The sequence below is a fragment of the Haemaphysalis longicornis genome, unplaced genomic scaffold (genome assembly GCF_048455015.1).
Source record: "Haemaphysalis longicornis isolate Haplotype H1 unplaced genomic scaffold, Haemaphysalis longicornis Haplotype H1 scaffold_4, whole genome shotgun sequence".
In the NCBI taxonomy this organism is placed as follows: Eukaryota; Metazoa; Arthropoda; class Arachnida; order Ixodida; family Ixodidae; genus Haemaphysalis; species Haemaphysalis longicornis.
The window spans coordinates 103,888,458-103,902,092 of NW_027526361.1; the positions used below are offsets into that span (position 1 = coordinate 103,888,458).

The 13,635-nt window shown below is 47.2% G+C and overlaps 2 protein-coding genes across 2 annotated transcripts in view; both read right to left on the bottom strand.

Annotated features, from left to right (window-relative positions):
* LOC144179211 (cytochrome P450 3A15-like) overlaps window positions 1-1,068 on the bottom strand; it is a 53,653-nt gene extending 52,585 nt beyond the window's left edge. The window contains exon 1 of the mRNA XM_077707475.1: window positions 748-1,068. Within this exon, the coding sequence (XP_077563601.1) occupies window positions 748-812 (65 nt within the window). The 5' untranslated portion in view covers window positions 813-1,068. The remainder of the gene's footprint in view (window positions 1-747) is intronic.
* The window catches only part of LOC144179907 (uncharacterized), a 518,871-nt gene that overhangs the window by 488,474 nt on the left and 16,762 nt on the right, over window positions 1-13,635 (bottom strand). The window lies entirely within an intron of this gene.

Below are 13,635 nucleotides of genomic sequence, written 5' to 3' on the forward strand. Positions count from 1 at the left end.
CGGAAAACGAAAAGCTTTGTCTTTCCAAGACAAGCTCGCAATTTTAAATGCCGCCTCCGCCGGAGAGAAAAAGAACGTAGCCGCCCGGTACAGTGTACTAGCTGGTACCGTCTAATCAATTTTGACTGCGAAAAAGGCGCATCAAGTTCACGAAAAGGCGCCCTTTCAGCATAAGTTTGGTCCTTGAAACGGGCTAAAGCACCGAAAAGTGTCAAAAGACAAAAGTGCCAGAGTCGCCGAGAAAATCCGAGAAAGCAGATACGAGCAAAAAAGCAGATACCATAGAAAAGCATTGAAGGACTCTGGCGATACTTAAGTTATGTTTGTGAATACGGGGGTAAGTTACATTGCTTTCTTGTAGTGCCGTGTAGTGACTGAGCTCGTGGGAACACAGCAGGCGCAAATAATGTAGTTTTCCCTGCGGAATAAATTATTGAAGGGTGAGTTTACCGTCACTAATGTCTAGCGTTTTGGTTTCATTTCTGCATCATTCACGCGAGCCTTAACTCAAAACCAGCATGTAACGAAAACCTGCATATAACGAAAAATTGCGACTGCTTGTCAACTCCGTTATATCCAGGTTTAACTGTTCTAATATGAATGTCAGATTCGTTGGACAGGGTCACCAGCATTTCAAAACATTGTCAAAGACGCTCTTCGACTTCTCCAGTTCTCGCGAGCGGGCTTTCAGAATCAACAAAGCAGCACGTAATAAAGCAAGTATGTAAAAATCAAGCATGAACTCACGCATAGAGCAGGATGGCAGCAGTGATTATTAATATCAGCCAATCCGGAACTCCAAAAGATTCCATATTCGATGTGTTGACGACAAAGCGATCGGTCGAGCCGGTGCTCACAAAAGGCTTTACACCGAACAGTGGGGCTCGGAAACTGAAAACCACGTCGATGAAGTTGAACGCAACCCGCAAGCACTGGCGTTGTTCACTCGTAGCGATTGTCAATCGACTATGAGGGAAAACGAAGTCACAATGAAAGTCCGTCTCACAGCCATCGGATTATCGAGCGCCGCTTACACCCTCTCACAACCGAAGTCAAGCACTTTCTAATCAGCGCGACGGGTGTGAGCTCGGAAAGAGAGCTCTTTAGTTGTGAGATATGTAGTTTCAGGTGGCAGCGAGCCAACAGGTTCTTAGGCGTCTGCGACCTGAATAAAACACTTGAACTTCTCTGCCGCTTTCGCCTCGGGTATCTTTTTGTCCGCCCGAGCCATGCACGCGTCTTGTTCCCAACCCATCTCTGTGCTGCTTAATTGTTACGGGAACAATAATACGGGCATATGAGCAAGAATTCGGGCCGCCCCGTCGATTCGTGGAGACGAAGCAACCGAAGAACAGGAAACGACCGAGGGAGCATGGCGACGGGAAGACGTCGTCCAGTGTTCTTCTTTCGTTCTTGTTACTGTTTCGCTAGTATGTATGTCTTATTATGCTCGTTATCAATTAGCCTCACTTTCCACGCTTCCGACGCCAAGCCGAGCCCCGAACCGGCTACGGCATTGGCTACGGTGACTCTGCGCTCTCTCCACTACCTCTGGCGACGCGCCCATCGTCTGTCTTCTCGACGCTTACCGTAACCGCTTGCACGCGTTGTAACGTGTTGCACAACATTGGGCACATAACATTGTGCACAACGAGTGCACGTTATGCACCCGTTGTGGCACGAGTGCAGGACCGTATTGGCGGCAAAACAGGACGGCATGGGAATGATGGTGACGAAATGCTGGTACCCTTAGACAACGAAAGCAGCGACAGTGCGCATCGGGCACACCCTTATGTTCGCGAGGAAGAGGGATTATTCTTAAAGATCCACCAATTATTCTCAAAGATCCACGCTTTCTTAAAGATCCACCAATAAGCCTCCCATCACTTTTTTTGTTTATCGCTGTGGGCCTCCATATCCATAATCTATGACTGAATACGATCGCCAAATGCGGAAGTTCATTGCATGCAGAGTGTTATATGTGTCCGGTTGCCGTTTTGCCAGAATAAAATGCCCACGGTAACTAACTGCGCCACGTATGTTTTGTGACTGAGTAAGTGATAAAGGTCCGGCGCACACTGTTTGCACGCTGAGAGACAACGATAAGGATGCGCCGAGTGTTGTCTCCGTCATAGCGAAAACAAAAATGACCGGGTCAACAAAACATTACACCATCTTCCCGTGGGGGAACCCTGAGTAGCATGCGAAGCAGCCATGGGGTCGACTGAAGTTCCCATTAGTTTTCAGTTCGTCGTTTCAGTTGACGTTCAGCTTCGCGTGCCTTCGTTGTATCAGTAGCTTCTTGACGTAGTTTGAATGAGTGAAGGACATAAGGCGCGTTCGTAGCTCATGCTCCCGTCTCGGTGTGTAGCGCAGTGGGAAGAGCGCCACGTACCTCCCGTTGCGGCCAGAGAGTCGCGGGATCGAAACCGGGCGCCGCCTAACTATTTCTTTTTATAGTGGACTGCGCTGACGTCCGCCCAAACGCTGAAGGGGCTGAAGAGACGCGCATGCGCAGTAGAGTGCGGACGGCGGACAATGACAACGAGGGAGGGAGGGACACAGCCCCGAGCATGAGATGCTTCGCATCTAAAACTTCTCTCTCAAAACGCGCTCATCCTTCGAAGCACAAGCGCTGAGACTGCTACTGCGACAGCTGCCCTGTTTCCGCAGCTTGAACTGCGACACCGCTTCCTAGTAGTGGGTGCTTATGTGGTGTTTTGTCTATCTATAGTTTGCCGTTGTGCGTCCGTACATTACAAAAAGTTTTGTCGTGCATGTGACAGGAGAACACGTTAGGACATTTCGGCCGAAAAAAAGTGGCCGCGTATCTGCTGCTTTCGTTGAAAATGTCGACGAAAGACAATAGTCTTCCGTCAACTTTTGTCAATACATGCCTCCCTTCGCTTTCCCGCTCACTTCTCATGCTGTTGCTCTCCCATCGCGCTCATCCCAAGGTAAATACGCTAGATGTTTGCTCCAGTAAATTTAAATTTACCGCGGTCCACTGCTTCAGGCCGGGTGCCTCGATGCCAGCTCTGCCTTACGGGGGAGACGCGCGTGATTCGAGGCACCCTATACTACAACGTTTATAGCATACAATTTCTTACTAAGTATACCGGAGAGGAACTGCGCCTGGGAATCCATGTCGTCGTGGGGGAGGGGGGGGGGGGGTAATATCACTGCTTTTGACTTGGGCTTGGCATGACAATTGGATTCTTAAGCGGTTTTTAAGATTTGCTTTCTTTACTTTCGTTACCGCGGGAAATTGACCAATTTGGAGAGGTCTAACAAAATATTTTTTTTGTGCTATACATATTGGTTAGGCACACATTGCAGTGACATAAAATGCAGATTATTCCACACGCTTTCCAACGACACCAGTTTTAATAATGTTTTCCTAAATAACGATTGCGAAAAAAATTATCGAATTCGAAATTTTTGTCCACGCGTGGAAGAAAATAAGAAAAAAGTAAGTTGTGTATAATAAACGACTAGGAGTAGAAAAAATTCAGAATATACATTTTGTAGGTAGACATCTAAAAAACCCGTCCTAGAAAAAAAATTGATTTGCGCAGTACAATTTGTCAGATATCAAAGAAAATGTTAGCCCGCGTGGTGCCCATGCCATGTGGTGAAGCCCAACCACTATTTCAAATTTTGCTATTTTGGACGGTTCGCTAGAAGAAATCTGGTGGTTAGGCATTATTAAAGGCCTCAATCAGCCTCCGTGTGATGTAAAAACACCTTGTCAATGATTATGACCGGCACAATATTGAAGGCAAGCAAGCGATGTGAAAAAATCCGCTTGGAGTTGAGAACCAAACTCTTTGGTGGATGCTCGTTGACGTTCTGATGATCACTTATCAGTCAGAACTTTCATTTGCGGTTTATTATCATGTTCTAACTCACTATGGTAGCCCTGCTTGCAGGAATAAGGTACGATGCGCTAGAATCATGCTCAGCAAGCTTTCACCAAGCCGCCGTCGGGCTGTGAAGCAAGTTCAGCAAGTTCCTACCGCCAACTAACAATTTTGGAAAGAAACAAATACAAGGCTGTTGGAGACTTTGTCGGAATAGAAAGTACTACTAAGAAGCGACACTAGACCTCCGGAAATACCCTCGTGTGAAACCGAAACTGGCCGGTGAACAGCTGAGCGTTCTCCTCGTCTGAACTGATACCCGACGACTTGGTGTTATCGTTTGACTTTCAGCGGAAGCTCTTATCGCAGAAGCAAGGCGTAGATAAAGTGGAAGCGCGAGCGGAATGCTTGTTTTGAGGAGCAGTAGCGGCAACGGAGGCGCCATAGCAAATGAGCTTGTAGTTGGGTAACTGCGTAGTAGCGCCAAATATGAATTTCGCAATGCAAAAACGAAACCGAAACTGCTGAAAACTGGTTGAAAATGGCAGGCACACTTGCTAGACATGCGGGGGACCATCAGAAATAAGCTTTGGGAGAATAAAGCTGCCCTTTGCCCGAACCAAAGATCATTAGTGAATAGCTGGAGCCATTTTCAAGTAATTATCACCTCACAACGCTGTCGGATTACAAAGCTGACCGCATTATTTGGTATTTGACTTGCCAGGAGCCTTTTGACAAAAAAAATATTATGGTAATGCAGCCTAACCACGATCTGCATCCTTTTTTCTCACGTGCAGCAGCCACGCCCCCTTCCTCAAAAACACACGCATCTCAGCTCGCAAAAAACACCGTCAAAAATCTCAATGTCGCCGGAGCGGGAAAATTTCAACTGATTATAAAAGGGCAGTGCCTAGACTAACCACTGGCCGCATTAGGTGTACGAGAAACAACTACAACATGTTGAAATAGGCAATAGAAATCATCGATCACCGGTGATCGATTTGAATAGGCGTGGTAACGAAAAAGTTAAAACACGTCTACGAGCTACGAGGAGGCCGAAACCCTCCTTGTTCTGTGGTAGCCGTGTTCGGAGAAACAGCAGGCAGTGCGTGATCGTTCCTGAGGTTGGTCATGCCGCAGTCGAAGGACGTATGACTGAGCCGGTATTATGCCGCCGCGAAATTTGTAGCTGACGAAAAAAAGAAACAAAACGAACTTCGACGCAGACAAGATACGACAGGAACGGGCGCCTCCGGCCGTCCATATCTTGTATTCGCCTACGATTGCTTAACGCCACGTTTGCTTTTTTCTTTAAGTATGAACCAACTCGCTCAGCAGCAAGTTTTGTTAAACTGTAGCTGATAATCGGTGCACCGGTTCAGCATGAAGGCGACGCTTTCACAGGCACGCTCAGAAACATTCCCAAGTTTTTCAAACAACTTATTGTTTGAACTAATGGTAAAATTAATAAAATAAGAGTCTCTAATCAGTTTCCCACAAAATAATAATATTGTTGTTAACTGCCAGCTTCGACTGCAGAATAGTAGGCACAACCGTCCCGGCAAAAATACGTTTTACTTCCTTTTGCCTTAGTTTTAAAACAGCCTATTTTATTTTCCACTTACATAATTGCACACCATTCTTCTCGTTTTTGTGACACTTTGTTTAAATTTGCTGTCACTAGAACGTTTCAATCCAAGCCAATGATGAAACTAAGGCGACCGCATAATGTAATGGCGGTCCATAACGACACAAACGGCCTTGATGCGAGCCGCATAGACGCTAGCGCCAGATTCCTGTCTAGTTTATAGTGTAAGACACTTTATGGCTTATAGAACCACGTTGCCCTACTCCACGTACGTTCCAAGCGGAACCTTTCTAGTGGAACCTTTCGTAACTGCTTCCGTTTATTTTCTTAAAACGCCGCTAAAGCTATAGTGGCGCGGGCGACAGCAGGCGACGAAGTGAATTTTTTATGCAGTATTTTATTTCCTATCGCAAAAATCAAGAATTCGTGAATTAGTTATAAAGCAACACTGCAAATATTACCTGCATATTGATTTTCTGCCTCATTTTTGCGTAATGTACTGTTCTTGTTTAACAATGTGGACAAGTATGAACATTGCCACCGGACTTAGACGTTTAGATTTGGCTGTAGGTATATAAACCGATTGCGCAGCTGCTGTTTTACTTTGACAGGGTGGCTGAATCAAGTTCCAGGCAGAGAGACAGTTCCTACTTCATTCTGTGAAAAGTTTTATCCCTTTCTGTTACCACCAAGGCATGATGTTCTCAAACGTAACACATAGACCATGTCTGTTGTGTACGTGGTAGAGCCTGGAACGACAAGTGTTTTGTATTTGTGTATGCTCCAGGAGGAAAATAAAAAAATTCTTTTCACACAGACAGACCAAAGTTTTCGCGTTCAAGTAGCCGAAGAGAGATTATCGTCTTTAAAAAACGCGGAGTTGTAGGAAGCTCAGACGCAGAAACTGCGTCGACACGGCTGTGCCCTTTAGAACGGCGGCAACGGCAGATCACTGCCGTCTAGCGTGGCATGAAAGTACCCTATATGATAGCTCCGTTCTGACATAATGACTGTATCTTTGTGCCCGTGTACACACCGAAGGAATCAGCCTAGCGATGCCAAGGTGGCAGTCGTAGAAAAAAAAACAAGACGAATTGCTTGGCGCAGATAAATAAACTAGCCAAATTCCGTTTGTGCTTTCCCCGGGCATCTGAGCAACGGTAAGGCATGATTGTGGCACTAGATAAGCCAATTCGGTCAGATCAATTCACATCACAGTGTCACGCTGCATCGTGGTCATTTAAACAAACATGGTACGCCAAGGAATTGGAAAATTTTATGAACAAAGAATTAAAATCATCTTTTCATGCCCCGGATTCACTTCTCAATGCTGGTCGGTGGCACGGTCACCCACCTGGCGATCATGCAGGTCGCATTTTTCAACACTACAGCTGCACTGAACATAATTGCACACCGAGCGTTGTCCCTTTTGCGAACGCCATCGCAGATTTCTTTGTATCCAGACGGAAAATGCGTGCCGATCTTCGGGGACCTTGTCAGTGGTGATGGGAAAGCGGATGGTCCTACCCGTGACTGCTCTCGGACCTAACCGCAAAAAGCCTTCCAGTGGCGGATCCACAGGCAGAGTTCATGGCCTATAGAGAAGCATCAGGTACCATTACGCGAAGGGACGGGCTACCACCCGTGTCCCAGATGATTTGCTGGCGCGTGCTACACGTTAAAAGTAAATTTGGTCGAGGTGAAATTCGAGTGCAGTTGGCCTTTAGCATTTAACAGGGACCTTTTTTTTTTAACCACCGGGACGTGACTCGACCATCTGCGATGTGTCGGGAGCGTTTAACCAACCGGGAACCCTCTTAAGCTAGTATTACCCCAAGACTTCCAGAACTGAGGCCCTCGCTATGCGTGTAACGAAACAGAATTAAAGATGACGGGCTCTTTGAGGGAACACACGAAGGAAAGCCAGCAGTGAAAACGGTATAAGGAAGATATTTCACTTTTTCGTGTTTAAACAGACTTACTGAATGTTTCAAACAAATAAAGTGAGGAAAAGATGCTAACAGGGTGGGAAAACTACCGGAATACCCCCACTCCCCGTCCTGTGGCATTTATGTGAATGCAATTGGAGGGGAACGAATGTGGAGGGGCGCACAATCTCGCCGGTAGCCTGGTTGGTATGGCCTTGGGCCGGTATTCCGAAGATTGTGGGTTCAGATCCCTCCAAGGGAGCACGTTTTTCTCCACTTTATTTCAAACATTTCACAAAATAATATCTGTTTTACGAATAAAAAATATCGACCCTATGCCATTGTTGGTGTTCCTCATTTCCGGCTTTCCTTTTCCTCCTTTGTTGATTCAACGAGAACTTTTTTTTCCTAATTCTGATAAATTGACAGACGACTTCGCTAACTTACGTTGATTATTCCGCGTTGTCCCGTCTTGCTCTTTTTAACATCCATCCTCCAGCATTAATTTTCATAGATTGTAACTTCTCGTTGCAATCATCCGTTGTAATCATTTGCCTCGCGGGTATTTCGGCTCTGCTACCTTCCCCGCAACATGCGTATGCTTACCGTGGAGCCTCCTTTAAGGGCAAACCGTGATAACGCTTGTGTTGCCGCGTGCCTGTGCATGGACAGCTGACATCTTCCCTATTACAACTAACGCTGTAATGAAGTGGTTGTCAGTTTGGTTCTCATCCAGACAGCTGATGATATTCGAACAACAATAACTCAAAATGAGGAACCAAGAAAGGTGAGTACACCTTTTGCGCGCACCATTAATATCAAAGTGAAACGGGAAATACTAAGTTTCTTTATGAGTCGCAGGAAAAATGCCTGCTTTCATGTCTCGCATTGGTGAAAGCGTGCCAACTACTTTAACTCTGGATACCCGATGCCGGAACATAAATTGCTGCCTTCAGTTATGCAGTGACTTGGACGTGACAGGTGATCCGTGGGACCGTCTTAGGATACACTGAAAGAATCGTCGCAGCCATACAGGCAATCTTGCGGTTCAGCGTCACCACAGCTCACTCGTCTGACGTGCAGCTCGACCTATGCAACGTGGCAGAGCGCCCGCACCGGCACGGGCGCCAGGACGGCCCTTCTTTTGGTTCTACCCACGGCACCCCCAGCTTCCGGGACGCTCTAGTCTTGTAGCAGGACATTACCCAGCACTTAGCCCCCTCCGCAGAATATATCCTCCCCCACGCCCTTCCCTCACCCGCGAGGCCGCTCGCCACTGGCGGCTACTTCAAACCCGCACAACCCCGTGCCGAACTATCCTTCACCGCATCGACCCCAATCTCTACCCTCCGTCTCTTTGCCCTCAATGTCTCGAACCGGATACCCGCTACCATTCCCTTTGCGAGTGTCCCCACGACCCCATCCCCCCTTCTCCTTCCCCCCTACACTGGGAGCAGGCCCTGGAGAGCTCCGACCCGGAAGTGCAGTTGGCACTAACCAACTGGGCTGCCCAGGTCGCGGAGAACATCGCATCCTTCCCACCCGTCTCCCCTGGACCCAGTTTTTAAACAAAGCGTTCCTCCCTCCTCCTCTTCCTCCTCCTCTTCCTCCTCCTCCTCCTCCATATGTACGGACTGTCCGCAATAAGAGACTCCGGAGCACCTTCTCTGCCTCAGAGGCAGTCTTGGGCAGTAACTAGTTACCGGTTTACTTTTTTCATTGACTGGTAACTGTAACTAGTTACTTTTCATTTAGAGGAACTTGTGACTGTAACACTGTTACTTTTTGGCACAGTAACAGTTGCTTCCTTTTTATAAAAAAATATTCGACAGTAACACTCGTTAAAAGCCGACGTATGCTTCGCGCTTTCCACTTTGTTGGACTTTCTTATTAGTGCACTGCACGGGCCTGGGCCGGCCCGAAAGCCCGAACCCGGCTTGGCCCGCGGGACAGGCTCGGGCCACGTAGCCCGCACTTTCTCGGGCCTTGGCCGGGCTCGGGCTTGAACAAAACATTTTTCGGACTTAGCCGGCCCGAGCCGGCCCGGGCTGTGCCTGAGCCCGGCAATCGTGTGCCGCAAATTTTAAATTGTTGACAACAAAAAAGCCGCTCATTCATCTTTCAGGTTCAGTGAAAACAAAAAAAAAAGTGAAGTTCCGTAACCGCGGCGCTGTTAAAAAAAATAACAAACTTATGTACTGCACTTAGAAAGTCTTCAAGTCAACAAAATTGAAACTTATGGGCTCCATCAGCATAGTGGGAGAGAGCAGGTCAGAAAACGAGAGCACTCTTGTAGTAGAGTTCATGATTGACTTTTTTTTCTCTGTTTCTCAAACTAAAAAAAGAACAAAAGTGACCTGGACTTTGCACTTTGCGCAGATCATGCCACCAAAGATAAGCTAACGTACCCTTGGGTCTTTCTTAAACACTAACCACATGGAGCGATTTTGCAAGCGATTTGGGGAGCGACGCTACCAGCGACAAACTGCTTTTCGCCGCGGACGAAATCGCCCATCGCTTTCCTTGGTTCTGGCCGGTCGCCAGAAAAACGCGCTCACCTTCCGGAAGTGGCCTCAGCGGCTAGCCAATAGGAGAGCCGTAAGGGGCACATCTTCCGGGAATGAGGGAAAGGAGCGAGGGGTGGCTGGCACAGTGCATCCTAGCAACGTACGGCCCTCTCTTTTTTGTTTTTTTTTTTTGACAAATGCGGTCATAAAAAAACCTTGCGGCCTTGTGTACTTCAATACTGGTATTGGGTGCTGTGCGGCGATATTGGGATCGCGTTTAGTCGTCACTCGCGCGATCGCTCTCATTTGGGGATCCCTGCCGAATCACTCGTTGCGTCGCTCAGAAAAATTGCCCCATGCGGTTACCATTTCACCCTTTTTGTACGCGTTCTTTTTGCTCCTCTTGCATTTTAGGACGCGAGGTCGCTAAGAGGTCTATTTTTTTTTTTTTCTTCCCTGAATAAGACCGAGGCCGAAGGTCGGCCTTTGAGGCGGTATATTTAAACTTTTCCTTCGTTTTGACTCGAGCGGGAACAGAAAAAAGAAACTGGCAATTATACCTCCACCCAGGATGAAGCAGGCGGCTACCCTTGTAAAGAAAGACCACCGCAGGGACCCAAAGAGAACGGTGACACCAAGGGTGGATCAACCGAGAAGTTGATGCAATAAAATGAGGCGTACGCAACGATTGGTGGCATTGATGTTGAGTGAGCCTCCTTTTAGGTTCCCTTCCTCTGTGCTGTTACCACGTGAAATGTTCAGTACCCGCATGCCTTCGTACATTTCTAATAAGTACAGTTAAACCTGTATCTGACGAAATTGACAAAAGTTCGCAAATTTTCGTCTACATGCAGGTTTCCGTTACATTCAAGTTAAGGCTCGTGGGAATGAAGCAGAAGCGAAGCCAAAATTTTAGACATCAGTGAAGAACTGACCCTTCAAGGATTTATTTCAGAGTGAAAAACTTCGTGAATAGTGCCTCGATCCTTCTTTCGCGCAAGCTTAGACCTACAAGGTGTTCCAAAGAAGCAAGCTCACTTACCCCTGTATAACAAACTTAAGCATTTCTTTTGAAATTTGAAACTTTTCGGTGCCTTAACGCCTTTCGGGAACCAAACGTGGGCTGAAAAGGCGCCTTTTTGCGAACTTGATGCTCTTTAACGCACTCAAAATTGACGACAGGGTGTTAGCTGGGGTACTTTACCAAGCGTCGACATTCTCCTTTCTTGCCGTCGGAGACGTCGTTTAAAATTGCGTGCTTGTCTTGAAAAGACGCAACTTTTCGTTTTCTGCCAGCAGAATTCATCACCGACGAATCTATACCGCAGATAGCAGTGGACATGCGCGACTACACGCCGGCACGAATCGGTACAGAAGCTCAAAACCCAAGTTCCGAACCGAATCCGCACTCACGCGTGGAAACGCGTGGTAGTTTGCGGTACAGGCGAAAAAAAAAAAACGTGAAGTGCAGTCACTCTTGCTACCTGGTGTGGTGTCAGCTACATGGTGACAGGCGCTCCGTTCATCATCATCATGCCGAATTTTGCTTTTACACTCTTCAAGACGTTTTTCTTGCTGCTGGAACCTTGCAGTAGTGCTAGTATTCGCTAAATTATTTAATTCTTCCTGCTGATTTTTAAGTAACCGTGCAAATAACAATGAGTGATCAGCTGGTTGACTTCGTTACATAAAGGGTACCCGCCAGAACGTCTTGTTACATAGAGGTCGCAAACACATGAGCTTCAATGGGAGTGGCAATGAGGGATTAAAAAACTTCGTTAAATCCAGGAATTCGTTGCATAGACGTTCGTTACACCCAGGTTTAACTGTAAACTCTATCGTTGGTTTTTTATCTATAACTTAGTTTGATACAGCAACGGGAAAGTAACGACGTTACTTTTTTGCAGTAACTGTAACTGTGTCACGCACTAAGCCTAAATCACGCACACACCGTTCCGAACATCCACGCCGACCGACTCCTTTATTCCCAACACTCAACCCTAACCCCTCACACTATACTCCTTCCTCTCTTCTCCCAGTCCCGATGATGATGATGGTGCTATCACGTAGCGCCCTCTCTCGGCACTCCCTGCTTCTGTCGTTGTCTGCGCCACGCCACCCTCACAACTGTAACAAGTTACTTCTGGAAACTTTGTAACGGTGACTGTAGCAGAGTTACTTTTTTTCAGTGAGGTAACTGTAACTGCAACACTGTTACCTTTTACTGGTAACGTGTCTATGACTACTCAGAGGTCCCTGACACGCGGCGCCGCAGGCATGGCTTATTTTTTTATTATTATTATTATTCGTATTTTTTGGCGAGGGGATTGCACAGTGGCGTTACGGCTAAGGCCGCTGTTCAACGCCACCCCATTACAAAGGGGAAGCCGCTAAGCATCACCATCATCGTCGTCACGGAGCGCTCCAGCGTTTAGGCCTTCCCTGCACCGGCATTGAAAACCACCTATTCCAGATAGGGCCTGCTGTCACCCAACGGGACGCCTTCAACCCACTGCTCCATTACCTGGAGGCGACCGGCCACATGCACTGGCTGCAGCTCGGACTGACGTTCTGCTGATGGACGTGCTAGCCTGACTTAGCCCTATCTTTCATTCGTCTTCTCCCTTTCTTATATCTTTAACACACAGCTCTACCCTTACGCTTAAAATGTGCCGAATGTTGTCAGTAGTAGAGCACACTGGACACAATGGCGACTCTACCCAGCCCAGCTAAACAAGAAGCTTCGGGTGTATGCAACCTTAACTTGCAGCCGGTGTAGCACGCCTTGAGTGCGTTTTCCAGACCCCGCAGATGCCGGAAATCGCACTTAGGGTCCATCACATGGAGGGGCGCATACCTTCTCGGAGGATTCTGCCAAGCCGGTAGCTGGAGATTCCATCCTAGGTCAAATGCAGCTGCTTTGCTATCCTCGTTATAAAACGGGATTCCGGCGGTGTAGTTGAGGTTGTGGGTCTGCCATTCAGCGAGCCATACAGTTTGGATTGAGCCTAATAGAACGTCATACTTGGCGCATTTTGTTGTCTTATACACGTTCACCAACTTGGTGCTGCATCGGAGACCTTGTTGCCCGTTATACCAGAATGGCTGATGGGCGTTACACAGGTAACTACTGAGTACAGCTCACACTTTTCGCGATTAAAACATACATCAAACTTCGAATTCCGAGGTCAGTTAGGGTAAGTGTGACTCCAAATTACCTTATGTCCAGTCCTTCTTTTCCGTGTAAATACGGCGATACGCCACAGCGTGGACTTGTGGGTTGTTTACTCGTGATATCGCTTGACACAGTCATCACTGTTTTCATTCTGTTTGCGAAATAAGCTATTTTGCAATACTTGCTTAGCGAGATTAACGTTATAGTATCACACATATAGTTGATGATTGTACCAACTGGAATCCCAGAACTCAATGAGCCGTTTTATTTAAGAAGGCTTGAAAGGGTACTTTATTTTAAGTTTATCTTGCTACCGGCCTGATTCGAGCCCGTCTTCTTGACGTCCGCATCCCTCATTCTCCCTCGCTGCTAGCACTCGTTCCCGTCTTTTAATAACTGAGACTGATGTGACTACTCCCCAATGTGTTTCAATATTTCGCCGAAACTACTAATCATGCCTTTCTCTGCACAAGCCACATGCGGTCATATCGCCCAGGCTGCTTTTTTTTGGGCAAATGGAGGCATGCATTTTGTGCGTTCATCATAACGCCAGAAACACGGCAAAGAAATTATG